This window comes from Aquarana catesbeiana, linkage group LG03 (genome assembly GCF_042186555.1).
Source record: "Aquarana catesbeiana isolate 2022-GZ linkage group LG03, ASM4218655v1, whole genome shotgun sequence".
NCBI lineage: Eukaryota > Metazoa > Chordata > Amphibia > Anura > Ranidae > Aquarana > Aquarana catesbeiana.
The window spans coordinates 741448665-741474240 of record NC_133326.1 but is presented as its reverse complement, the minus strand read 5'-3'; the positions used below and the strand labels follow the sequence as shown (position 1 = coordinate 741474240).

At 44.3% G+C, this 25576-nt stretch overlaps 2 protein-coding genes across 2 annotated transcripts in view; one reads left to right on the top strand and one right to left on the bottom strand.

Annotated features, from left to right (window-relative positions):
* Nucleotides 1-10830, top strand: part of LOC141133872 (asialoglycoprotein receptor 1-like) — a 48850-nt gene extending 38020 nt beyond the window's left edge. The window contains exons 7-9 of the mRNA XM_073623459.1: nucleotides 9576-9727; nucleotides 9986-10092; nucleotides 10326-10830. Coding sequence (XP_073479560.1) covers nucleotides 9576-9727; nucleotides 9986-10092; nucleotides 10326-10473 — 407 coding nt within the window. The 3' untranslated portion in view covers nucleotides 10474-10830. The remainder of the gene's footprint in view (nucleotides 1-9575; nucleotides 9728-9985; nucleotides 10093-10325) is intronic.
* The window catches only part of LOC141133875 (NACHT, LRR and PYD domains-containing protein 12-like), a 981044-nt gene that overhangs the window by 661858 nt on the left and 293610 nt on the right, over nucleotides 1-25576 (bottom strand). The gene's annotated exons all lie outside the window — the stretch shown is intronic.

The following is a 25576-nucleotide window of genomic DNA, read 5'->3' as shown; positions in this document are numbered from 1 at the left end:
GACCTTTTGGGGTATAGAACGTTACCATAAATCATGGAGAGGGAATCACAAAATTAGTCAAAAGGAATCTCAGTGGATTCATACAATGAATACATTAGCACCTAATGGGTTGAACATAGATTTTGACCTAAATTGCTTCATTAGTGATTATTGACCTGATGCTCTATTATGCTAATTATTGTTGAAGTGAATAGGGATTTGAATATTGTAAACCTTGTGCTAAATTTCCGGTACACGTTTTTTTTCAAAATTAATTTTTGTTTTTACATATAATTATTTATACCAACTTCATCTATTTTTAACATTTTAGTTGTTTCTGGGTGACCTATACAACCACTTTAGGCATTATCAACTTATCAGAGCTCTTGACTAATATCTGCTGCAGGTGGCTGTAGGTAATTGAATTCCATGAAATTTGGAATATAACCACATGATGGCAGCACTTACAGTTATGTCCTTAGCAGGCTGGTATATATATGTTGTTGGTACTAATTGTATCAATAGACTTTTATATTTTATGTTTAATTAATTATTATATCAGATATTTTATCTAGATAATATAACAGTCTTGAGTGACCTACACAAAAATATATTTTTTTAAGCCAATGTCTCCAATGCTGTTGTTACCTGCCTATATCGGCTTCACATTGCCATTTGTGATGAGTTTCATGTCATTAAGAGAATAACCACATGATGGCAGCACTCATATGGATCTGTGAAGCAGATATGTTCACACTGACGGTACTTACTTGGTAATATTTTTACACCAAAAGATTTGTTTTGTTTTAAACAAACATCTCTATCAAGTATCTATCTTAATAATATCATTATTCCATGCAGCGTCCATACACTGAAACATCTACACAATTCAGACTACACAAACATGGCGTCCAAACCACTTCCTGTTATGCATTATAAAGGAGATGTGGTCTCAACCAATCAGATTCCCTGAGGAAGTCACAAGGTCACGTGACATAACGCGCAGGAATCCCAGCTAGCAGACACACACAGTAGTCGACACTCTTTGACCCCGGTTGTTGATACGTTGTACCGGAAGTATCGCACCTGGTGACGGCGGCTCGCTGCTGACTCCATGGTACAATATGCACTGTATGCTTAGTGCATTTTTATCTCAATAAAAGCTGATCTTTTATACTACACCATTGGAAGCCCCCTTGTTTTCCCTTCTGTTTTCTTGACATGAGGTCCAGGACCCTGAGCCCAATCTAATGAGGATCGATCACGGACATCAATCCAGCTGAAGCCAGTCTCCATCATCCACCAATATTGGGAAAAGACATTGTGACAGACCTAGCCGGGACAGAGGCTGTTGGAGAGGACTGAATGCAAGCCTCTTGCCTTTTGATTATGGGCCCTGGATTTTCAATGGAACAATACTCTTTGTGAGGTGAATTAGAAATCCAGTCTGATTTGTACTAATCGGACTCAGTCGTGTATATATGTATATATTGTATGTTGTTTGATTCTGTTGGGGACTCCTTGCTGTGGTCATCTGGGATTTGTGTCCCTGAAGAGGGAGGGGGGATTCCTCCAGCAGCCCCCTGCTGATAAGACTGATTCATACTGTTGGGACACATCCTGTGTGGAGATGCTGGTGTCATCAACTCCAACTACCTGTGTTTATGTTAATTGAATGAGCTGATGACATTCTCCTCTATACAATGTAGGAGACGGGACGACTCCTATTGGAGCTGCTGCTATTGTGAGAAAATGTCCTGTGATAATTAACTCAGTCTGGGCAATAGGTCATGTCTCAGTCACCTAGGCTGTATAAAGGGATTAGTTAATTAGCTCATGTTAATTAAGTTAATTAGGTTACAGTTGTATTGTTAGAGGAGGTTCCAACGGCATATAAAGTCTTGTAATTTTAATTCAAAAAGAAGTGAGTTCATGTTAGCAACAAGCAAGTGTCACCTTGTTTTGTGCTCAGAGAGGTTGGAATATCTGATATCTGTATACAGACTGGGAGGAAGTGGTATACTGACGGAAGCACTCAAGCGGAGTGTGGGACGTTCCGTGACATTGGTGGCAAGCAGCAGGAAAGCTTCCTGCAGTCTGGGACATCCAAACCTCCATCTGGATCCAAGGTCCAGATAGCAGGAGAGGAGAGGTACAGATACCAGCCGCCATGGAGGAAGAATTCAGAAGGAGGTTGCGAGAGATGCAGATACAGCACAGAGGACCAGTATCAGAGCAGGTCCTGCTGGGATAATGTGATTCTATTCGCTGCAAACTCTGGAAAGAAGCGCTAGCCCGTGAGCAGCGACACCAGGGAAAAGTTCTCCCCTACATCGAGGAAAAGTACTGGTCGCAGTACGGACTGCGGGTGCGGTTTTTGGGAGAAAAAACGCACAAGAAGCAGACAGCTGAATTAAGCAGGCTGGTCTGGGCAGAGATAAAGCTGGGTGAGAGCTACAGAGCCCTCCGGTGGCATGTATCCCAAGCATGTCCCTGGATAGCGGATGACAGCCCAACGGAAGGCTTAAGCTACGGCGGCTTGGGACTGTTGTATGTGAAGCTGACAGGGGACCCTAACTTTGGGAGTGATTTGGAGTGGCAGGTGGACGAAATCATGGATTTCAGAGAAGGGCTACTGAACATTTCGGAAGTGCACTGGGCACAGGAAGATTTGGAGTTTCTGGCTATTCAGGAATGGGAGCTGGAGATCGCCTACAGACGGCTGCTAGACATTGCTGAGTGCCAGGGCTGGGCTCCCTTTGCCTGGGACTATCAGGAAATACCAGCTGACAACCCTGAAATCCTGGCTGAAGAGTCGGCAATGTGGCAGAGCAATAGTACGCTTTGCCAACCTGCCCCTGAAGCTATGGAGGCGGAGGTTTTATGGTGGATGCAGCAAGTGCTGACTGACCTTGATGATCCTGTTTTTGCATGGGATGATCTTGGATGGAGGAATGTGCCTGTCCAACAGAATGCCAGAGAATCTGCAGTGGAAAATCCGGAGATTGCCGTCTCCAAACCTGAAGTGCTGACATCAGGGCAGAGCTCTGCTAACCTCTGCCCAGCAATGATAGCATCTTCTGGGTTCCATGGACAGGAGATGGTGAACCTCTATCCCCAGACATCAGTTGCAGAGACAGGGGATTTGATAGACTTTTCTGCTGAGGAAGAACAACCTGATGAGCCTCCAGCAGAAGAGCTGCTATCAGGGCCAAACTTCACTGTGCTCTGCCCAGCACCAACAGTGGCTTCGGCCTTCTTGAGAGAAGAGGTAGTCGGCCTTTCTCCCACAACACTGACAGGGACATGTGATTTTCTGCCAGCAGCATCTATGGAGTTAAAGCAAACTTCTCCAGCAGAAGATCTGGTAACTGAACAGAGGGTCCAAGACCTCTGCCCCACACTTTTACCAATTCCAGAGACTGGGGATTTAATAGACGTTTCTGTAGAGGAGGAACCACCTGGCAAACCCCCAGCAGAAGTGCTGGCAACCGGACAGAGAGTCCAAGACCTCTGCCCCACACCTGCAGCAATTGTGGAGGCCCAAGGTGAGGAGGTGGCAGTCTATCGCGAGCTACAGATCAGGATCCAAGGAGAGAATGCAGTCATCACCTCACAACTGCAGCTTGATCTGGTGTTGGTGGATGGGGCTTTAGTCCCCCCCTGTATACCCCAGGGATTCTGGGCAGTCGGCCCAGATCCCCAACAGCAGGATGGAGTGAGTCCAGTCCCCCGTCTTCTCTCCAGTGGCAGAAAGGACTCCAGGGAGAAGGGCCAGTCCAGGCCTCTCCCCAGCGGCGGATATGTTCTCTGAGAGAGGCAGAGGATGGCTGGGTGAGTAATACTCTGTTTGGAACAATTTGTTTGGGGTACTGTGTGGGTACAGGCAGTAGAGGACTGGAACTACTGACTAACTTCGGAGTCAAACCGTCTGGGGTCTCCTCCTGTGTTAGTCTTCTGCCGAAAGGGGAGAGATGTGACGGGAGGGCCCGTAGAACTCAGAATCCCTTTGGAAAGTAGGGGATGCCCTTGTTTCAGCTCCCCATTTACCTCTTATGTCTAAGTCACCCTGTGCTATCCTGGCACAGGGTGAGTGAGAAAATATATCTTGGACTACTTAAAATTGGACAGTAATATTTGTCCACAATATCTCCCAGGATGTATGTAGAGACTATTATTGGTTTGTTTGATTCTGAACTCAACATGTTAATTGAGTAAGCTGATCACATTGGCCTCCAGGACTGGCTAGGAGATGAACAGTCTACTCCTACTATAGTTTGTTGATGACTAGGCTGAGGAGGAGGGAGAACACTGTATTGTTAATTGTAATTAGCTCCTGCTATTGTGAGAAAATGTCCTGTGGTTGTACTTATGATAATGTATAATGTACTGTGTGAAGCTCGGTGACCACAAGTCTGGGCAAAAGGTCATGTTAGATAATTAGCTCATGTTAATTAGGTTAGGTTTTAGTCATCCTGCTGTATATATTTGTGTGAGATCTCAAATAAAGAGTTAGTCCATGTTAGCAGTGAAACAAGTGTCGCCTTGTTTTGTGCTTATGAGCGGTTGGAATATCTGATATCTGTATCCAGACTGGGAGGAAGTGGTATACTGACGGAAGCACTCAAGTGGAGTGTGGGACGTTCCGTGACACCACCGTTTACATTAACTGTGTTGCAATACTTGTCTAGTATTTAGCTAAACATCCCCAACTACCGGTGTATGTACTAGGTGACTTTAACAGTGCACTAGACATTTCCCTTGATGTACATAAAAAATACTCTCCGCAGGGCCCCAGACTGCAAACCCCTCTTGCTAAATTCATAAATGAACTCGGGCTGGTGGACCTTTGGAGATGCAAGTCCCCCCTAGGCCCAGTTCTCCTGTCACTCGCTGACACGTTCTACTTTGTCTCGCATAGACTTCACACTAGGAAATGACCTAACTTACTGCTATGGCCCTGTAGTAACGTATCTGACCAGGGATTTGTCCGACCACTATCCGGAGCAGCTTAGTCTGAATTTCCAAAAAACATACCTTCCTATACACTGGAAGCTGAACCCATTTTGGCTTCAACTATTCACTGACACGGACAATATGCAGTTACAAATTAAACAGTTTCTGGAGATAAATGAACCTTCAGCTGCGCCTGGGGTGGTCTGGGATACCCTAAATGCCTTTATCAGAGGGATGTGTATTAAGGAAATTAATACAATTAAGACCAAAAGCAGACAATGGGTCAGGGATGCCAGTCAGATGGTGGAGAAAGTGGAGGAATTATTTCTGCACACGAGAGGCAATGGACAAATGCACAAATGCACAGAAAATTTACCGTACAATACATCAACAACAAGCTGACAACAAAAGATTTTTTACCTCCCAAACGTATTTCAAAGAAGGTGAAAAACTGGTCACATGCTGGCCATGATAGCAAGGTCACAACGACCTCCCCAAGTGATACATAACAGTTACAACACAAACACAAACTGTCACTGACACACCATCCATCCTGAAGGAGTTCTGCTCCGTCTGCTCCGTCTTCCGGGACTTATACTCCCCTAAGGTATCTTACCCTGCTGACGAACTTACTCTGTCACTCTACCTCAACTTCAAGAAGTAGATAGAAAACTCTTAATTGCATCTCTCACCCTAGAGGAATTACAACTTGCACTAGCCACATTTCCAAACTCGAAGGCCCCAGGCAATGATGGCCTACCAATTGAATTATACAAGAAATTTGGAGGAATACTCCTACCGGAGCTACTCCACACACTCACAGAGGCGCTCAATCTAGATTCATTGCCAGGATCTAAGTATGAGGCAGTAGTGGTGGTCCTTTTAAAACCAGGGAAGGAACCTGACAAATCCTATAGACCCATCTCCCTGTTAAACACGGACTTAAAACTCCTTACCAAAATCATCGCCATGAGACTCTCTAAGGTGGTGACCAAATACATCCGGACCAGTGCGGCTTCATACCAAATAGGTCCATGGCAAATAACCTCCAATGCCTCTACCTTAACATGCAAATCCCCACTGATAACCAGGGACAGAGAGCTATCCTATCGCTAGACGCTGCCAAGGCGTTTGATAGTGTTGAGTGGGCATACCTGTGGCGAGTGCTAGCAAAGCTTAACCTAGGAGACAATATCATTTCCTGGATCAATTTACTGTACAGGTTTCCTAAAGCATGCATTAGAACAAACAACACCTTATCTCCTTCCTTTGACTTACACAGGGGCACTAGGCAAGGTTGCCCCTTATTCCCATTACTCTTTGTCCTGGCCATAGAACCCCTGGCTGCTGCCATGAAGGGGAATCAAGAAATAGTTGGATTTAGACGGGGTGGGCTGGAGGACAAACTGGCACTCTATGAAGATGACGCACTCCTCTTTCTAGGTGACACATATGAAACTTATGGAATTGATGCATACATTCGGGTCCTTCTCTGGTTTCAGAATAAACTGGGACAAATCCACAATAATGCCTTTAGACCCACTAGCGGGGCCCCTACCTCAGATAGCTGAACAGATTAAAGTAGTAGATACGTTTAAATACCTAGGTATAGTTATACACACTAGTCTAGACCAATATATTAGACTTAATATAGACCCAGTGCTTAAACAATTCCAGGAAAAAACAACTAGCTGGACTAAGTTACCACTTTTCGTAGTTGGCTGATGTAACTTAATAAAGATGATCTGGAACCCACAAATACTGTATGCGCTCCACAATGCCCCTCTCTGGATTCCTATCCATGAGTTTAAGAGGTATAACACCATTTTTTGCACATTGATATTGAGGAAACAGGTTCCAAGAATCAAACTGGAAACCTTACAGGAAGCAAAGGACTCGGGTGAGCTGGCAGTACCAAACCCATTTTATTACTTTATGGCAGCTCAACTGCAACATTTAACTGGCTAGCTGTCATGGACATACTGCGCATTGCTCTCCAACTGGCCGCGGGCGCACGGGTCCATTGGGATGTGTTCTAGTCCATAGGCATTCAGCAGGGAATAGACGTGTGCCAATGCGCATGCGCGTGCGCAGATCGCAGACGCGCGCACAGTAACGCAGCTTTGGCGCCCAGTGATCCTTAAAAGGGGCCTCTTCAGAATGCATCCTTGCTGTCTGATCTGCAGCTCATCCTGTACCTGATCCTGCATCTGCTCCAGTGTTACCCGGCTTCTCCTGACCTCACTGCTGTCTCCAGTCCTGACCCCTTTGCTTGCCTTTGACCTGCTCTCTGTTCCTGTTTGTTTGATCACCTGTTGCCAATTCTGCCTGGACTTTGACCATTCTCTGCCTGCTGCTTCTGTCTGATTGATCCGCTACTGTGACCTGGCTTGTCTGACCCTGCATCTGCCTACAAGTCCTGCATCTGTGTGCATCTGTCTACCAGTCCTGCATCCGTGTGCATCTGTCTACCAGTCCTGCATCTGTGTGCATCTGTCTACCAGTCCTGCATCCGTGTGCATCTGCCTATCAATCCTGCATCCGTGTGCATCTGCCTACAAGTCCTGCATCTGTGTGCATCTGCCTATCAATCCTGCATCCGTGTGCGTCTGCCTATCAATCCTGCATCCGTGTGCATCGGCTTACAAGTCCTGCATCCGTGTGCATCTGCTTATAGTCCTGTGCGCACCTGCCTGCTACTTCTCAGCATTCCTGCATCTGCAGCAATCAAGCCTGTTCCTGTCTCCGCCAAGCGGACATCATCTCCAGTCAAGTGGACCCTGCAGGCTCTCCTACCCCGCTGTGCTCCGAGGGTCACTGTTCCCACTCCAGTGATCCCGGAACCAGAGCTGTACGAGAGGTCTCTCTCTGCACGACAGGCTCACCTCCAAGGTACGTGTCACTAGCAGTGCCCTGTGTCCTCTGATCCTATACGGAACTTAGTCCGCACTCAGATATCTGGTGGTGGACTTGTGGAGTGTATGGAGGCAGGTGAGATGGTTATGTTTATTATGTAAACGTGTGACCCCGCCCCCTCTGACAACACAGGGAAAGCCATAAGGAAGTCCCCGTGCGTCAAAGGGGGTGCAGGGTCACCAGGTGGCCCCGCCCTCCGTTATTTAAGAGCTGTCACCTGAACAGAAGCCTCACACAGCGGGAGACTCCCATTGAGGCGGATTGTCCTGAGGACGAAGCGGAGAAGAAGAAGACCGGAGGAAGATGCCGGAGGAAGAAGCCGAGGAAGATAGAGGAAGAAGCGGGGAAAGAACAAGATGGAAGAAGAAGACCGACGGAAGACCAGAAGAAAATGGAAGAAGAAGGGAAAGAAGAAGACATTAATACAGGAATTGTCAAAAACCGTCTATTGTCTTTTTTTAACATTTTTTACACTTTTTTTTGTGAAATGGTAGGGATACATTTGTACCCCATTACCAATTCACATGGGGGGGCAGAATTTGGGGGTCCCCTTGTTTTTTGCATTGATACATGTCCCCTGGGGCAGGACCCGGGTCCCCAAACACTTTTTATGACAATAACTTGCATATAAGCCTTTAAAATGAGCACTTTTGATTTTTCATGTTCGTGTCCCATAGACTTTAACGGTGTTCGCGTGTTCAAACAAATTTTTTGCCTGTTCGCATGTTCTGGTACGAACCGAACTGGGGGTGTTCGGCCCATCCCTAATAGACAATGGATGGACTTGTTTGTGGAGACCTCAAAGCGGGATTGGTCACAACAGACCATCAATGCCATATATTGGGAAAAAGATAGAAGGCTCCCATAGTGAAGTATGTCAAAAATGTCATGATCCCTGATGACCTCAGAGCGTACTGACGAAACCGGTAGGGTGTACTGAGCATTTTCTTGTATATGAATTTGTTGTCTAAGCTGCTATGAAGTTTTGTTCGGTTTTACTTCGTTTTTAAATACATTTTTGACATACCTCACTATGGGAGCCTTATATCTTTTTCCCAATATATGGCATTGATGGTCTGTTATGACCAATCCCGCTTTGAGGTCTCCACAAACAAGTCCATCCAGTGTCTATATAGGTCAAAGCACTCCTGACTACACAGCATCTGGATCAAGCCGTGGCCGTGAGAATCCATCTGGCATTTTCCATTGAAGCGTTTTTGACTCCTGTAATGGGAGTCACCACATTTTGGTGAGTAGACTGTGTGGCCGGGGATGGTGGTGGAAGATAAACCTCTTTAATGATCACCGAACATTAGAAAGATTTTATCCAGAAGTTATTCAGAATTTGTTTATTTGAACACCATTTTTCACTTTTGGATTTTGATACATCTATCATAACAATAATCTTGATTTTTTTGAGCACATGGTACCAAACACCTTGTGTGGTGTTTTCACAGCTGGACTTTAAGTTGTGAGTGTATATATGATTTTATTCAAGCTTTGATGGTCGTGGAGAAGGTGCAGAATTTAAGAATTAGCATTACTTTTGGTCTGGGGTCCACTGAGAGGGACCCACACTTCACTGATTCAAGTTCACTGATTTAAAGGAGGATCTTGGTGGTGACAGTGTCGGAGATTATAGGACAGACTTGTTCATGTACAGTATGTGTTGATGTCAGTTTCTGTACTGAATAACTACACAGTTGTCTCTCTTTTTCCCCCAGACTCTACTGATCCATTCTGTGAGGTGGGCTGGAAACACTATGGCATCAACTGCTACTATTTTTCCCGGCATGTGCGACCGTGGGAGAGTGCGAAAAAAGACTGCGAGATGAAAAAGGCTCATTTGGTGGTCATTAACGACAAGCAAGAAAATGTGAGAATTCCAAGAGCCCCGCCTATATAACCTACCTGTATCTCCTTCCTACAACTGACCCCTGGGTGTGCCATAGTGGGAGGGCTTCCTGCAAGTCTAGAGAAAGGGATGGCTCATATTTTTATAGCCTGATCTTCATGGGCATGTACCATAGCAAGCATTGGGCTATACCATTTAGCCAAGGAAGGAATACATCAGAGCTATACCATAGAAGTAAGACAAACACTGTAACATTATCTATTTTTTGTCTTTCTACAGGATTTCCTACAAGATCTTTCACAATATTGGACCACGTGGATCGGTCTCACAGATGTGGACGGATCCTGGAAATGGGTAGATGGGACTTCTTATGCTGCTACTCCAAAGTAAGACACTGACCCACCCCCACCAGTTATTATATTCTTTCTGACTTTGCTCCATAAACGGAATGCTCTCATTGTTTGTTGTCAGCTGTGTCTCCTCTAACTTTTTGAGATAATTCTTAGTGGTTCTCCTTAGGTTAGTTTGCCCTTGAAGACTTCTTTTCTATGTTGGTCCTGCCATTAGTTCTCGTCAGTAAAAGGCTTGGCCTGATCACTATTTCCCTTGGTTCCGGCGGGTTCTGGCGGCCTGGTCAACCTGATAATTGGTTTGGTCATGGTCTCGGAGGAGGAGAAGACTGTGCTCATCTGAAAGGCCCAAATGGCTGGAACGATGGTCCTTGTTCCCAGGGCTTTCCATACATTTGTGAGAAGAAAATGCCTTGACCAGCTGAAGAGAACACCTGACATCTTCATCCCCTAATCACTTCTTCTCTTCTGCTGCAGTACAGTAATGAGTCTACCAATAAAATATCACAAAGATTCTGCAGGACATGATAGGACCTGTAGATCCTGAAGAGCATCTGAGCGTGTCCAACCACAATGCAGTGATGAGAAGAGGGATTCTTGCCTTTTATAATGTTCCACAGACGTAAATCAGTTGCACTCTCTAGACATCAGAGAATCATTTCAGTGGAGATGAACTCCTCAGGGGCGGGGTTTTTTTCTTAGTTTCCCTTTCCTCCTTTATCAGTATGAAATTGTGTTCTGTGTGGATGATCAGTATTAATAAAGTCATGCAGACAGTGACTTCCAGTGTATATAATATTACTAACCTGTCAATCTCTGTGAAGAGATGCACATCGTGTACAGTATATACAGTGTATATTAACCACTTAAGGACCTGGCCTATTTCTGACATTTATTGTTTACAAGTAAAAATCTGTATTTTTTGCTAAAAAATTACTTAGAACCCCCAAAAATTATATATATTTTTAGCAGAGACCCTAGAGCAGGGATATGCAATTAGTGGACCTCCAGCTGTTGCAGAACTACAAGTTCCATGAGGCATAGCAAGACTCTGACAGCCACAAGCATGACACCCGGAGGCAGAGGCATGATGGGACTTGTAGTTCTGCAACAGCTGGAGGTCCGCTAATTGCATACCCCTGCGCTAGAGAATAAAATGGCGATTCTTGCAATTTTTTATGTCAAAGGTTTTTGCACAGGGGTTTTTCAAAAGCAATTTTTGGGGAAAAAATACACTTTAATAAATAAAAAAAAATTATACATACCCCAATTATTTTGTATAATGTAAAAGATGATGTTACGCCGAGCAAATAGATACCTAACATGTCATGCTTATAAAATTGCGCGCATACCAAACCACGGTACTAAAAAATCTCCAGTGGTGACGCTTTAAAAATTTCTACAGGTCACAAGTTTAGAGTTACAGAAGAGGTCTAGCGCTAGAATTATTGCTCAGACATTCACGGTGATACCTAACACGTATGTGTTCAACACTGCACGAGAGCATGCGGGGACTAGGATGCTTTAAATGTATTTATTATATTTTTTTAATTTTTACACTGTCCCCTTAAAAAAAAATGGATCACTTTTATTGCTATGGCAAGGAATGTAAACATCCCTTGCAATAACAATACAGCGTGACAGGTCCTCTTTATGGCACGATCTGGGGTCTAAAAGACCCCAAATCTTTCCTCTACCCATATAAGCAAAAGATAAAAAAATAATATTTTGCTTTCTGAAACAAAAAAAAAAAAAAAACGTGTTCATATGGCTTGAGAAACGGAAGTTACGTCATGACGTCGCTCTGGTCCTCCAAGGGCATAAAGATGAGCAGTGGCCATCTTGCCATCACTTATCTCTATGGCGAGACACTACCAGCGCTGGATGGTCCAGTGATCGGTAATGTAAGCCCGGGAACCACCATCCCTCCTGCTGCTTCTAAAAGTGATCCAGCGGCAAATCCGCCACAGGGATCACTTTTATCTGAAAGACTGTTGCCTAAGGGAAAAGGAAATACCAGGGTTATGGAATCTAACTGCTGCCAGATGTGCCTTGTGACACACGTCCACCCAGACAGCCATCCAGGTGGCACAGAACAGCGATCATCTGACTCCTCCCGAATAAATAGGCTCTCCCAGCAGGCCAAGGGACCAAAGAGACCCCTGCCAATTGGCTGAGACAACCCATCCACTCCTAGTCTGAATTCACTATGCCCTAGTCATTCTAATGCCACAGGAAACAATGCCACCTAGTGACAGAAGAGAGAGGTGCATCAAATCCAGATTAGGGAAAAGCCAGTGAATCCCCTATCAATCAGCCTGGCTAGTAACCACCTAGCAAGCTAAATTTGTTAGCAACCCTGTCTACTACCAGGGTGCAACAAATGCTAGAAAACAAGCCAGCAAAAGTCCTGTGCCGCTCCAGGTGAACCAACAAATGGTTACTTATCAGGACGGCACTTTCACAGCCCGTCCACCAACGCTGTCAGAGAGTCAGATATTGTTAATGCATTTCATACTAAAAACAGCCCTTCCTCATAACTTCCTGTCACAGAGCATTACTTACCTTATATACTCGTAATGCCGGTGGAACTCATTAAGCAATCAAAAAAATCAGGAGCTGCTTCCCATAGAACAAGTGCCGCTTCACTTAATGTGTACTGAATGTAAGCATTCTGTATCTCGCGGTCGGTCCCACAAACATCTAGGATTGAGTAAATCATCCCTAGGACCATAAATAGACCTGGATGAGGACCACAGCAGAACCCATGTTTGGACAATCTGCAGTGGCCACCAGGGACTCATCGCAATCTGTCAGGATCACATAACACAATAAGTCGCAGTAATTACAACAGCAAAAAACTAAAGAAAAACGCAAACACTATATAAAACCATTACCAAAGCCAATCAGGAGACAGAAGCGTAGTCAGAAGGATAGCCGGAGTCAGCAACAAGCGGGCAGAGAGGTACCAAGGCAGCAGATAGGAGCAAGGTCAGGAGTAAGCCGAAGTCAGGAATCGATGATCAAAAGCAGAAACAGGATCCAAGGTCAGGTCAAAGGCAAGCCAGGTCAGCAATGCATATTAAGTAGGATTCAAGCAGGGTACAAGGAAACAGTTATATACCAGTCAGCAGGAGTCAGAGCACCCTGTAAATAGGCAATCTAGAGCCAATGGAGACTGTGGACGTGCCCCCATGAGTGCGCTTGCCTGTTCACTTGTGCACAATGTGCAATAGACGTGCGCCCGACGTGTCACAGCAGTTCTCTGACAGCAGCTCTGGTAAGTGGAGTGGTTGGAAATAGGGTTGTCACCTCATCCTTTTAAACTAGGACACATATTAATTACACAGGTTCTGTGGCTGATTAAGGTGGTAATTAAACTCACTTAGTGCCTTATCTGCATTAAATTATCCCCAGAACCTGTGTAAATAATGTGCGTCCTGGTTTAAAGGGATGAGGTGGCAGCCCTAGTTGGAAGGTTCCATGGATGCACTCACTAGGATGTATGGGCTCCTATTACACACCTAGGGGTCAGACCTGAGACCACTGGAAGATCCCAAGGACTTGAGAATGTGAAGTACTTGTGTTGCTCCTGACCAAGGCAAGAAGTTCCTGAAACCTGTTTACATGTAAAGCGCCGCTGGGTTGGGGCTGGGCTTTACTGCTTCCTCCCTACAAATCTAAGTGGGTGACTGGTCCAGGAACTGGATTGACAATCCAGACACTGTGTTTCCATTCTGCACATAGGTGTAATCTTCACTGTAGACCCCAAGGATGGGGCGCAGCTATGTCTACGTTTGTTGTTTCATAGGATTATTACTTGAACTGTGGTTACATCTTTGAAAAAGTAGACTTTATTCCAACAAAAGCATTGGATGAAAGTGATCACATGCAGGATGATCTGTGATGTGCACTACACAATAAATGCTGCTGTAATATCCTTTTATGGTCCCAACAAAACATGTCAATAATAAATAAATAAAATAAATCCTTTATTGACAGGGTTTTCTTTAGTTTCCATTGCCTCGGAATTAGGCCTTTTGCTGCATTCAACAAAAACGGAACCACTGCTGCTCTATATTTTTTTCATTGACTCCCCCGTGGTGTGGAACAAACATTGCCAGGCATCTTGCCTGATCTCAACCCCACTAATCTTCTTAATCATTTTCAATATTTCTCTCCAAAATGGTTGAAACAGAGGGCAATGCCACCATATATGGGCATGTGTGCCCTCCAACCCGCACTCCCTCCAGCACAGCGGTAATACCTCTGGGTTGATCTTATGAAGTTTTGTTGGGACATAATAACATTTAGTTAACCATTTATAATTATTTTTTTTTTATTCTCGTATCTATTGATGTAGAGTGTACATAATCTATAACTTTACATTTGCTCTGATATAGTTTCCAGTTCCCAACTCTCCAGAAGGCATGGTGGCCCTGGTCCCGGGGGAGAAATCAACATCCCATATATGTTTGATATCCCATGACCATTTATCCCCCCCCCCCCCGGTCCATGAGTTTTTCCCATGGGATAAGCTCCCTGATAGAACAAAGGGGTTTTGGGAGGGCATCCACAAAATGCTGGAGTTGTCTATATCTCCAAACATCCCAGGGTGAGACACCATATCTTTCTCGTAACTCAAATAGTGAGCAGAGGGTTTTCCCATTCAGAACATCTTTTAATCTTAAACTGTCCGAAAATGTCCACTTCAGGTATAACTTATTCCCTTTCCCTGGTGGGAAGTAGCTTGTACCTGAAAGGGGCATCAACGGACTGTTATATTGACATAGCCTGTTTTTAAACAGGCTATCCCATGCTCTAAAGGTTTCCTTTGTTATTGGAGCTGCGTCCCCAGGAAGGTCCCTATATTGTCTTGAATCCAGTCAATTGTCCTCCTTAACACCGCTGCCTCATGATACCTCTCATAATCTGGGAGATATAACCCCCCCTGTACCTCGGTCTAACCAAAATCCCAATGGAAATACGAGGATTCCTGTTTTTCCTTATAAATCTCCTTATCAACATTCTAATTCTGATACAATCCCTTCTGTTGTATCAGGAAGGAATTTATTTTACCCCCACAGGAGCAAATTGGACCATGCTTCAAAAGGATTTGTTGTACTTTCCTCTGGATCCACTGTGGGTATAGGATTCTGTGTACAGGGGTTTTCTATTTTTTTAATTCTATTTATTTTTTTTAAAAAGTGGGTAATATGGGGGATGTCTAGCTCAGTGGTAGATGTGTTTATAGTGAGTTCACAGCTAACAGGAACTTCAGTTTTAGGGTGTGGTAGCCTACTTTTATTAACAATAACAAAATGAAAGTCCATACACACATGGATTGCCTCCGCAGGGGTTCTTCTCCAGCCAAAATACAATAAATGAAGAATGCCAAGCCACCTGGCTCTTAAGGCTCACTCAGCCTTGAGCGCAGTACCATGTTGCACAGGCCCACTCCTGGCCTCTAGGAAGGGTTTCTCCTGAAACTCCAGGCTTTGTCACTCCATCTGAGATGGTTTCCTCTGGTCCCCTGGACTGTCTCTCCTGGTTGTCTCAGCTATTGTCTCCCAGACTGTTTCAGCTATGGTCTCCCAGACTCTCTCAGCTGGCCCAACTCTCTCCATCCACTGACCTGGAACCTCTCCCACATGGAGTGCCGCCTCAAGGATATTGTCTCAGTTCCTTAACAGGAGCACACTTCTCCCCTGGCTGCAGCAACTGCTCCAACTCCACCTCCTATCTCACCTCTCTGAGCTACACTCAGATCTGCCTTATAACGGATGTGTGCACCTGGACACGCACACACAACCTGCAGAATTTCTGGAAAACCCAGCGACAAGACTGAAGATTCCATCCCACCCAATGCTCTTTGGAGTCTTCAAGTCTCCAGCCCCGATCCAGACTTACCAAATCCAGAGAAAATGTAGAAACACCATTTTCTCCGCTCACAAAAGTTCTGCCGGAGCTTCTCAAACTGACTCTTTGAGAGTCCTGAGTGAAAAAAACGACAGCACTGTGTTCGGGTGTATGTTAAAAGTGAGGCCCGGAGCGAAGAAAAAAATAAAATAAAAATAGCAGAGGACAGGCATGACTGGGTGAACAGGGGAACAGGGCATGTAGGGGTTGAGAAGAGAGGCCTTATCTGATTAGAAGGTAGCCCACAGGATAGGAGGGGTTATGTGCCTTTAAGGAGGGGTGGTTCCTCCCTGGCGTCCAGTGGATCTCGACGGGCACAGGCAGCAACTTCGCACCCACCCTCCCTGTTTTTTTGGTCAGTTCTCCCAGCGAAAGCAGCGGATTAAGGATGTTGTGGCAGCTGGCAGTTCTTGGTCTTTGTCGACAAATGAAAAAACCTCAGCTAAGGAAGGGTTTGGGACCCATCGGTGGTATGGGTTCCTTTGGTGTATTCCAGTTAACGTTGGTTTCGCTGGAATAGGTTGCACTGCAGTTAGTGGGTTGTCTCCGAGCCAGTATGTCGGCTGGAGGCCTATTATAGTAACGGTACCGCAGTGCATTCTTGAACATACGTTAGTTTGGGGTTCCTGCAAAGACCAACGTGATTAGTGACTGATGGTTGTTTGTTTAACAAATGATTTTATCGTTTATGTTAATTTAAGTTTATGAGTTAATAAAGAGGCTGCTACGCCCACTTTTTTACTCCATTCATTGTGTAGTCTCCATTAATGGGATTTAATGGTATGGGTTGGGGTGGAGTATGGGTTTGGCCTGGCAGCCATTTGGCTAAGGATGGAACAACTGTTCTACACTGGTCATGATCAATCAATGTGATGATCTCAAGTGTGTGACAAAATTGGAATGATTTCTCTATATACTAGTACCCAGTGTAAGTGATCCTGCAGTGATAATGGCATGTGAAATTCCATATAAAAAATATGAAACATAGTGTAATACAACAAAATATACATATACAGTATCTGAGAAAAGTAAGTACACCCCTCACATTTTTGTAAATATTTTCTTCTATCTTTTCATGTGACAACACTGAAGAAATGACACTTTGCTACAATGTAAAGTAGTGAGTGTACAGCTTGTATAACAGTGTAAATTTGCTGTCCCCTCAAAATAACTCAACACACAGCCATTAATGTCTAAACCGCTGGCAACAAAAGTCAGTACACCCCTAAGTGAAAATGTCCAAATTGGGCCCAAAGTGTCAATATTTTGTGTGGCCACCATTATTTTCCAGCACTGCCTTAACCCTCTTTTGCATGGAGCTCACCAGAGCTTCACAGATTGCCATTGGATTCCTCTTCCCCTCCTCCATGATGACATCACAGAACTGGTGGATGTTAGAGACCTTGTGCTCCTACACCTTCCTTTTGAGGATGTCCCACAGATGATCAATAGGGTTTAGGTCTGGAGACATGCTTGGCCAGTCCATCACCTTTACCCTCAGCTTCTTTAGCAAGGCAGTGGTGGTCTTGGAGGTGTATTTGGGGTCATTATCATGTTGGAATACTGCCCTGCGGCCCAGTCTCTGAAGGGAGGGGATCATGCTCTGCTTCAGTATGTCACAGTACATGTTGGCATTCATGGTTCCCTCAATGAACTGTAGCTCCCCAGTGCTGGCAGCACTCATGCAGCCCCAGACCATGACACTCCCACCACCATGCTTGACTGTAGACAGGACATAATTGTCTTTGTACTCCTCACCTGGTTGCCGCCACACACGCTTGTCACCATCTGAACCAAATAAGTTTATCTTGGTCTCATTAGACCACAGGACATGGTTCCAGTAATCCATGTCCTTAGTCTGCTTGTCTTCAGCAAACTGTTTGTAGGCTTTCTTGTGCATCATCTTTAGAAGAGGCTTCCTTCTGGGACGACAGCCATGCAGACCAATTTGATGCAGTGTGCGGCGTATGGTCTGAGCACTGACAGGCTGACCCCCCACCCTACAACCTCTGCAGCAATGCTGGCAGCACTCATACGTCTATTTCCCAAAGACAACCTCTGGATATGACGCTGAGCATGTGACCTCAACTTCTTTGGTGGACCATGGCGAGGCCTGTTCTGAGTGGAACCTGTCCTGTTAAACCACTGTATGGTCTTAGCCACCAGGCTGCGGCTCAGTTTCGGGGTCTTGGCAATCTTCTTATAGCCCAGACCATCTTTATGTAGAGCAACTATTCTTTTTTTCAGAACCTCAGATATTTCTTTGCCATGAGGTGCCATGTTGTACTTCCAGTGACCAGTATGAGAGAGTGAGAGCGATAACACCAAATTTAACACACCTGCTCCCCATTCACACCTGAGACCTTGTAACACTAACAAGTCACATGACACCGGGGAGGGAAAATGGCTAATTGGGCCCAATTTGGAGATTTTCACTTAGGGGTGTACTGACTTTTGTTGCCAGCGGTTTAGACATTAATGGCTGTGTGTTGAGTTATTTTGAGGGGACAGCAAATTTACACTGTTATACAAGCTGTACACTCACTACTTTACATTGTAGCAAAGTGTCATTTCTTCAGTGTTGTCACATGAAAAGATAGAAGAAAAGATTTACAAAAAATGTGACTGAGGGGTGTACTCACTTCTGTGAGATACTGTAAACCAAAAAATGCCACACAAATAGAACCCACATGTATACGTGTAGAAAAATCTTCAAAAAACTAAAAAAACTAAAATATCAGTGAAATGTTCTAACAACAAAATGATGTAAATATATACTGTATATACTCGAGTATAAGTCGTTCCGAGTATAAGTCGAGGCCCTAATTTACCACAAAAAAATGGGAAAAACTTAGTGACCCGAGTATAAGACGAGGGTGAGAAATGCACAGCCACTGTAAGTGGAAAAGAGGGTCAACAATGCCCATTTGCAGCCTCACTGTGCCCATTTGCAGCCATAGGTCCCCCGAACTTCAAACTCGGTAGTTAAGGGTTCCTAGATGCCCCCTAGCTGCAGCCAAAATTTGGGGTCTCTGAACCCAAATGGTCCCAAAATGACATTGCTGCAGATGGACACAGTTGACTGACTTTGGGGCCCCGTATCTCGGTGCCACTTAGTGCTAGAAACCCCATATTTGGTGTGCAAACTCAGTGGAATTAGCACCAATATCCAAAGCTGGGGTTTCTAGCACCAAGTGGCCCCGAGATACAGGGCCCCAAAAATCGGTTCAGAAAATGTCAAGCACTTTTCTGCAGCAGAGAATTTTCCGAACCGACTTTGGGGCCCCGTATCTCGGGGCCACTTGGTCCTAGGAACCCCAGCTTTGGATATGTTATGGTACCAGTTGCACTGGCTTTGCACACCAGATTTGGGTTTCCTAGCACCTAGAGACCCTGAGATACGTGGCCCCAAATTCGGTTCAGAAAATGTCAAGCACTTTTCTGCAGCAGAAAATGACATTTTCTGAACCGATTTGGGGCCCCGTACCTCGGGGCCACTTAGTGCTAGGAACCCCAGCTTTGGATATGCTGTGGTACCAGTTCCTCTGGGTTTGCACACCAAACATGGGGTTCCTAGCACAAAGTGGCCCTGAGATACGGGGCCTCAAATTCGGTTCGGAAAATGAAATTTTTTGCTGCAGAAAAGTGCTTGACTCGAGTATAAGTCGAGGGGGGCACTTTCAGCACAAAAAAAGTGCTGAAAAATTCGACTTATACTCGAGTATATACGGTAATCATATTTCCAAAAAAATGTGTTTATCTAGGGTCGAGATCACTCACCGGTGTTTAGTGGCTGGTGTTGATAGACCAGCGAACAGGCATTTCCCTCTGCAGAGCGCAATACTCTGTGGATCTGTAATGGATAATCCCAGCGATCCTCCACTATTACCGATCAGTATCTCCAGGGAAGTGCAAATATGTGGAAAAGAAGTGCAGCAAAGCATAAAATCCTTTTTAAAATCCTTGCTTTATTAAAATCACAGTACACTCACATATGGAGGTGTCTTCTGAGATAGGTATATAAGCGTAGATACATATACAGGCTCACTCCTGATCTGTCAATACCGCAAGCAAGCATTCAATATAGCGTGGTAACGATACCTCCAAGCAGCACACCCTACATACATTTCGTCACTAGTCGTCTTCACGGGGCTCGCTCCGGATCTGTCAATAATGCAAGCAGATACCCGATATAGTGTGGTGACGATACCTCCAAGCAGCACACCTTACCTACGTTTCTTCATTAGTCATCTTCACAGGGCTCGCTCTGGATCTGTCAATAATGCAAGCAGACACCCGATATAGCGTGGTGATGATACCTCCAAGCAGCACACCCTACATATGGTTCGTCGTTAGTCGTCTTTACGGGGCTCGCTCCGGATCTGTCAATAATGCAAGCAGACACCCGATATAGCGTGGTGATGATACCTCCAAGCAGCACACCCTACATACGGTTCGTCGTTAGTCGTCTTTACGGGGCTCGCTCCGGATCTGTCAATAATGCAAGCAAGCCCCCGATATAGCGTGGTGATGATACCTCCAAGCAGCACACCTTACCTACGTTTCTTCGTTAGTCGTCTTTACGGGGCTCGCTCCGGATCTGTCAATAACACAAGCAGACACCCGATATAGCGTGGTGACGATACCTCCAAGCAGCACACCTTACCTACGTTTCTTCGTTAGTCGTCTTCACGGGGCTCGCCTTGGATCTGTCAATAATGCAAGCAGACACCTGATATAGCATGGTGACGATACCTCCAAGCAGCACATTCTATGTATGTTTCATCGTTAGTCGTCTTTACGGGGCTCACTCCGGATCTGTCAATACCGCAAGCAGACACCCAATATAGCGTGGTGACGATACCTCCAAGCAACATACCCTACGTATGTTTCATCGTTAGATGTTTTCACAGGGCCACTGCATACACCCGAACACAGCGCTATCGTTTTTTTCACATTTTGGTTTCGATTGAGGTCCCTCAATTTGATAGCAGCTGGACAGAATAAAAATGAGTACTATTTTGGGGTGGTCAACTTCTTTTTCATTTTATTTATTTATTTACTATTTTTTGAAATAGATAGACTTGTGTCTTTTTTTTAACATGACTAACTATGTAACCATATCTCACCTATTTTTCCCTAACACCTGAAGGTCGATGATAGTAACAGCACCATCTCTGAAGATACTAACACAAGATCTCAACCTTACTGATCTGGAGGAGTAAATGATCCTACTGGTGACATAATTACATTTGTCTAAGGTTGAGGAATAAAGAACCAGGATCCTACAGGTGATGACATCATTCCATTTCTCCAAGGTTGAGGAGTAAAGAGCCAGGATCTTACAGGTGATGACATCATTCCATTCTTCTAAGGCTGAGAAGTAAAGAACCTGAAACCTACTGGTAATGGCATCATTCTATTACCCCAAGACTATGGGGTAAAGATTGAGGATCCTGCAGTTGATGACAGCATTCCACTCTTCCAAGGCTGAGAATTAAAGAACCAAAAACCTACTGGTTATGACTTTAGTCTATTATTCCAAGGCTGGGGGGTAAAGAACCAGGATCCTACAGGTGAAGACTTCATTCCATTATTCCAAGGCTGAGGCGTAAAGAATCAGAATCCTGCAGGTGAAGAATTAATTCCATTATTCCAAGAAGAACCAGGAAACTACGGGTGATGAAATCATTCTATTACTCCAAGGCTGAGGGGTAAAGAACCAAGATCCTACAGATGATAGTGTCATTCCATTTCTCTGCGGTTGAGGGATAAAGAGTCAGGATCCCATTGGTGAGGAAATAATTTCATTCTTCCGAGGCTGAGTGAAAAATCAGGATCCTATAGGTGATGATATCAGTTTATTCCTTCAAAGCTGAGAAGTAAGGAACCAGGTTCCTACTGGTGATGACCCAGGCCCCTGGCTTTAGACATGGTGGTTATGGAGCTCCAGCTAGGGGGCACCACATGTGCCTGTGTTACTTTTATGATATACTGTATACTTGTTGTTTCATAGGATAATTACTTGAATTGCATGTACAGTACATTATTAAAAGAGTGGACTTTGTTCCAAAAAAGCATTACCTCTTGTAGATTGTATTGTATGAATGATAAATGAATGACCACAGATTGGTCAATGAGGTGACGAGAGACACCGCACACCACTAACTCAACAGGTGGAGAGGAATGAGAATGGCCTCAGCTGTGAGCTCCTCATAACCCACCGGGGAATGCTCATGGAGGTGACTGAGTGGAGCAAGACAATTCTACTTATGCATCAGCGTCACGTAGAAGATAACATAAGCATGCTTTCACAATTAATATTATGTTTCATGTTTGGCTGATGATGCTCAGGAGGAGCTCAAGGCTGAAGCTGTTCACATGCTAGTGGTGTGTGCGGTGTCTCTCATCACCCATAATTCACTGCTTTTTGGATCAAGCATAAGATCAGCCTGCATCCCTTACATTGCGAGACACCAGATCTTTTCCCAGCACAGCGCCTTGAGTGGAACTACAACTGCTTGCAGGGATTGGTCAGCTTTCATTCTGAAAGAGTATTATAATTCTTAATATTACTGTTGTGATATGTGAAGTGACTTCTGGAAAATTCTGAGGAATTGTTGCAGAACTTCTCCTTTCTCATTGGGGTGATGAAATAAAGAGCTGCATGGGGGTGACAGGAAGTATGGGAGAAGAAAATAATATAAAAGAAGGAACTTCCAAACCACAGAGCTCCAAACCACCGAGAGACACTGAGAGGACTATACTAAGACTACAACACCGAGACTACAACACCGAGACTACAACACCAAGACTACAACACCGAGTCTACAACACCGAGACTACAACACCGAGACTACAACACCGAGACTACAACACCGAGACTACAACACCGAGACTACAACACTGAGACTACAACTACAAGACTACAACATCAAGACTACAACACTGAGACTACAACTACGAGACTACAACACCGAGACTACAACACCGAGACTACAACACCAATACCACAAGGTGAGACAGAGGAATGATATGTCTGTCCTGTTATCTATGGATCTGTCTGTCTATAATGGATTCTTCTACAGGACATGTCAGTGCGGTATAAGGACATAGAGCTTGTTCAGGAAGACCCAACACTCAATGAGAGTCCCATGGGAACCTACTCAACTTACCGAGGTACGAATCACGATACATAACACCACAGATACTGAGAATTTCACCCAACATACACTGTGCACTCTCCATACATACAGAATAAGAACAGATACTGAGAATTACACCCAACATATTAATGTCACCCTTTTGTAAAATTATAATCAGAATTGGTGCCATGCTCCTAAAAACATTAAGTTCATACAGTTAAACAATGTCTCAAATATTAATTAAAAACCAAAATAACTTAATGTGAACAGTGATCATTCAGTCCTTAAAATGTCTTTAAGTAGCTGCTTGCATATACTTCCACTTTCATCAATGTCAATACATTATGGATATATCCAAACGTGCATCTCCTTCAATGGTGTCCATCTCTATGTGCTCCATAGAGTAGTGTCCTCACCTGGGGGATAAGACCAACCAATGCACTATATCCCTCTCTGGGGGTCTGAGATGATGTACTTTCTCCTTTGTAGTTACCTCTGGGTTCAAATCCTTCTCTGCTTGTAGTTATCTCCCCTCATCTCCTCTCATCCAAACCACAAAAAGAGAAAGCTGGATGTAGTGCTTATCCTTTTCAAAAACAACCATTTTTTATTGAATACTTCTATATTTAAAAAGTTGTACCACAGGGACATCCGCCTGAGGAAGCCACGTGTCCCTGTGGCACTATACGTAGGAGAGGGCCCTACGCATTGCACCACAAGGACACGTGGCTTTCTCAGGCAGATGTCCCTGTGGTGCAACGTTTTAACTATAGAAGTATTCACTAAAAAAATGGTTATTTTTGAAAAGGATAAGCACTACATCCAGCTTTCTCTTTTTGTAAATTTGGATGAGAGGAGATAACTACAAGGAGAGAAGGATTTGAACCCAGAGGTAACTATAAGGGAGAAAGTACATCATCTCAGATCATCAAAGAGGGAAATAGCGCATATAGACCATTAGTTGGTCTTATCCCCTAGGTGAGGGCACATCGGGTAAGAGGATAATTACCACAATTTTTTCTGTCACACGGTATTTGTGCAGCAATTTTTCAAACCCAATTTTTGGGGGGGGGGGAAAACACAAAAGAGTAAAGTTACCCCAATTTTTTTGTATAATATAAGAGATGATGTTACACCAAGTAAATAGATACCTAACATGTCACGCTTTAAAATTGCACACATTTCAGTACTTAGAAATCCCCATAAGCAACGCTTACAATTTTTTTCCAGTGTAGAGTTACAGAGGAGGTCTAGTGCTAGAATTATTGCTCTCACTCTAATGTGGTTGCTCTCACTCTCATTTGTGTGGTTTGAATGTCGTTTACATATGCGGATGTGACCTACGTATGCGTTCGCTTCTGTGTACAAGGACGGGGCACTTTACATTTTTTTTGTTTTTATTGTTTTATTTCATTTATTTTTTTTTATTCTTACACTTTCCCTTTAAAAAAAAATTGGGTCATTTTTATTCCTATTACAAGGAATGTAAACATCTCTTTTAATAGGAATAGGGGATGACAGGTCCTCTTTATCTTTAGGGGTCTATAAGGCCCCATATCTCTCCTCTATGCTGGAAATCAGATCAGGAAAAAAAAAAAAACGATCTTAGGGTCTCCAGCCGAACACACGGCAGTGTTTACAACTGCCGGTGCCAGACGTGACGTCATAATGTTGCGCCCAGCCTCTGAGAGTCATAGAGATAGCCAGGGACCATCGGGTCCTCGGTCAGCTCTGAGGTAAACTTCATATGGTAAACTTCAGACGTTCCCTCCCCGCCGGTCTTTAAAAACAATCAAGAGGCTGAACTGCCGCTAGGATAGTTGTTACAGTGCAGGGAATCGCCGGCTGAAAAAGAAGATATCTGAATGATGCCTGTAGCGGCACCCGTCATCCCGATATCTCCAGTGAAAGCCCAGGATGTCACATGACGTACCGTGGTATGGAAGAGTAAAGGACTGAATGATCACTGTTGTTGACATCAAGTTATTTTAATTTATAATTAATATTTGACACATTGTTTAATTGTGTGAGATTAATGCAGATTTAACACTGTTTTTAAAGGAGCGCAGTTCTGATTATAATTTTTCACATTGGTAGATGTTTATAAGAGTGTGTAGGTGTGAGCGATCCACATATAAATAGACATTTGGTAGATTGAATACACTGATTACAACATAGCAGTGCACAAGTACACATATTGTTTTCATCCTTTTTCTTACAAGAATGGGATTCAATGCAATTCTCTCTTTTAGGAATCACCATGAACAGGTGGATCCCCCAACCCTCCTCCGGTCTGATCTGCTCTCTGTTAGCACTTTGCACTGGTCTCCTCTTCATCATCATCATCCTCATCGTCACCATCACACGTGAGTTCACTATCACTGTCCTTCCACACACACACCTCACATTCCATCCACACGTATCACAAATAACTCACCCCACTGTCCACACTTCAT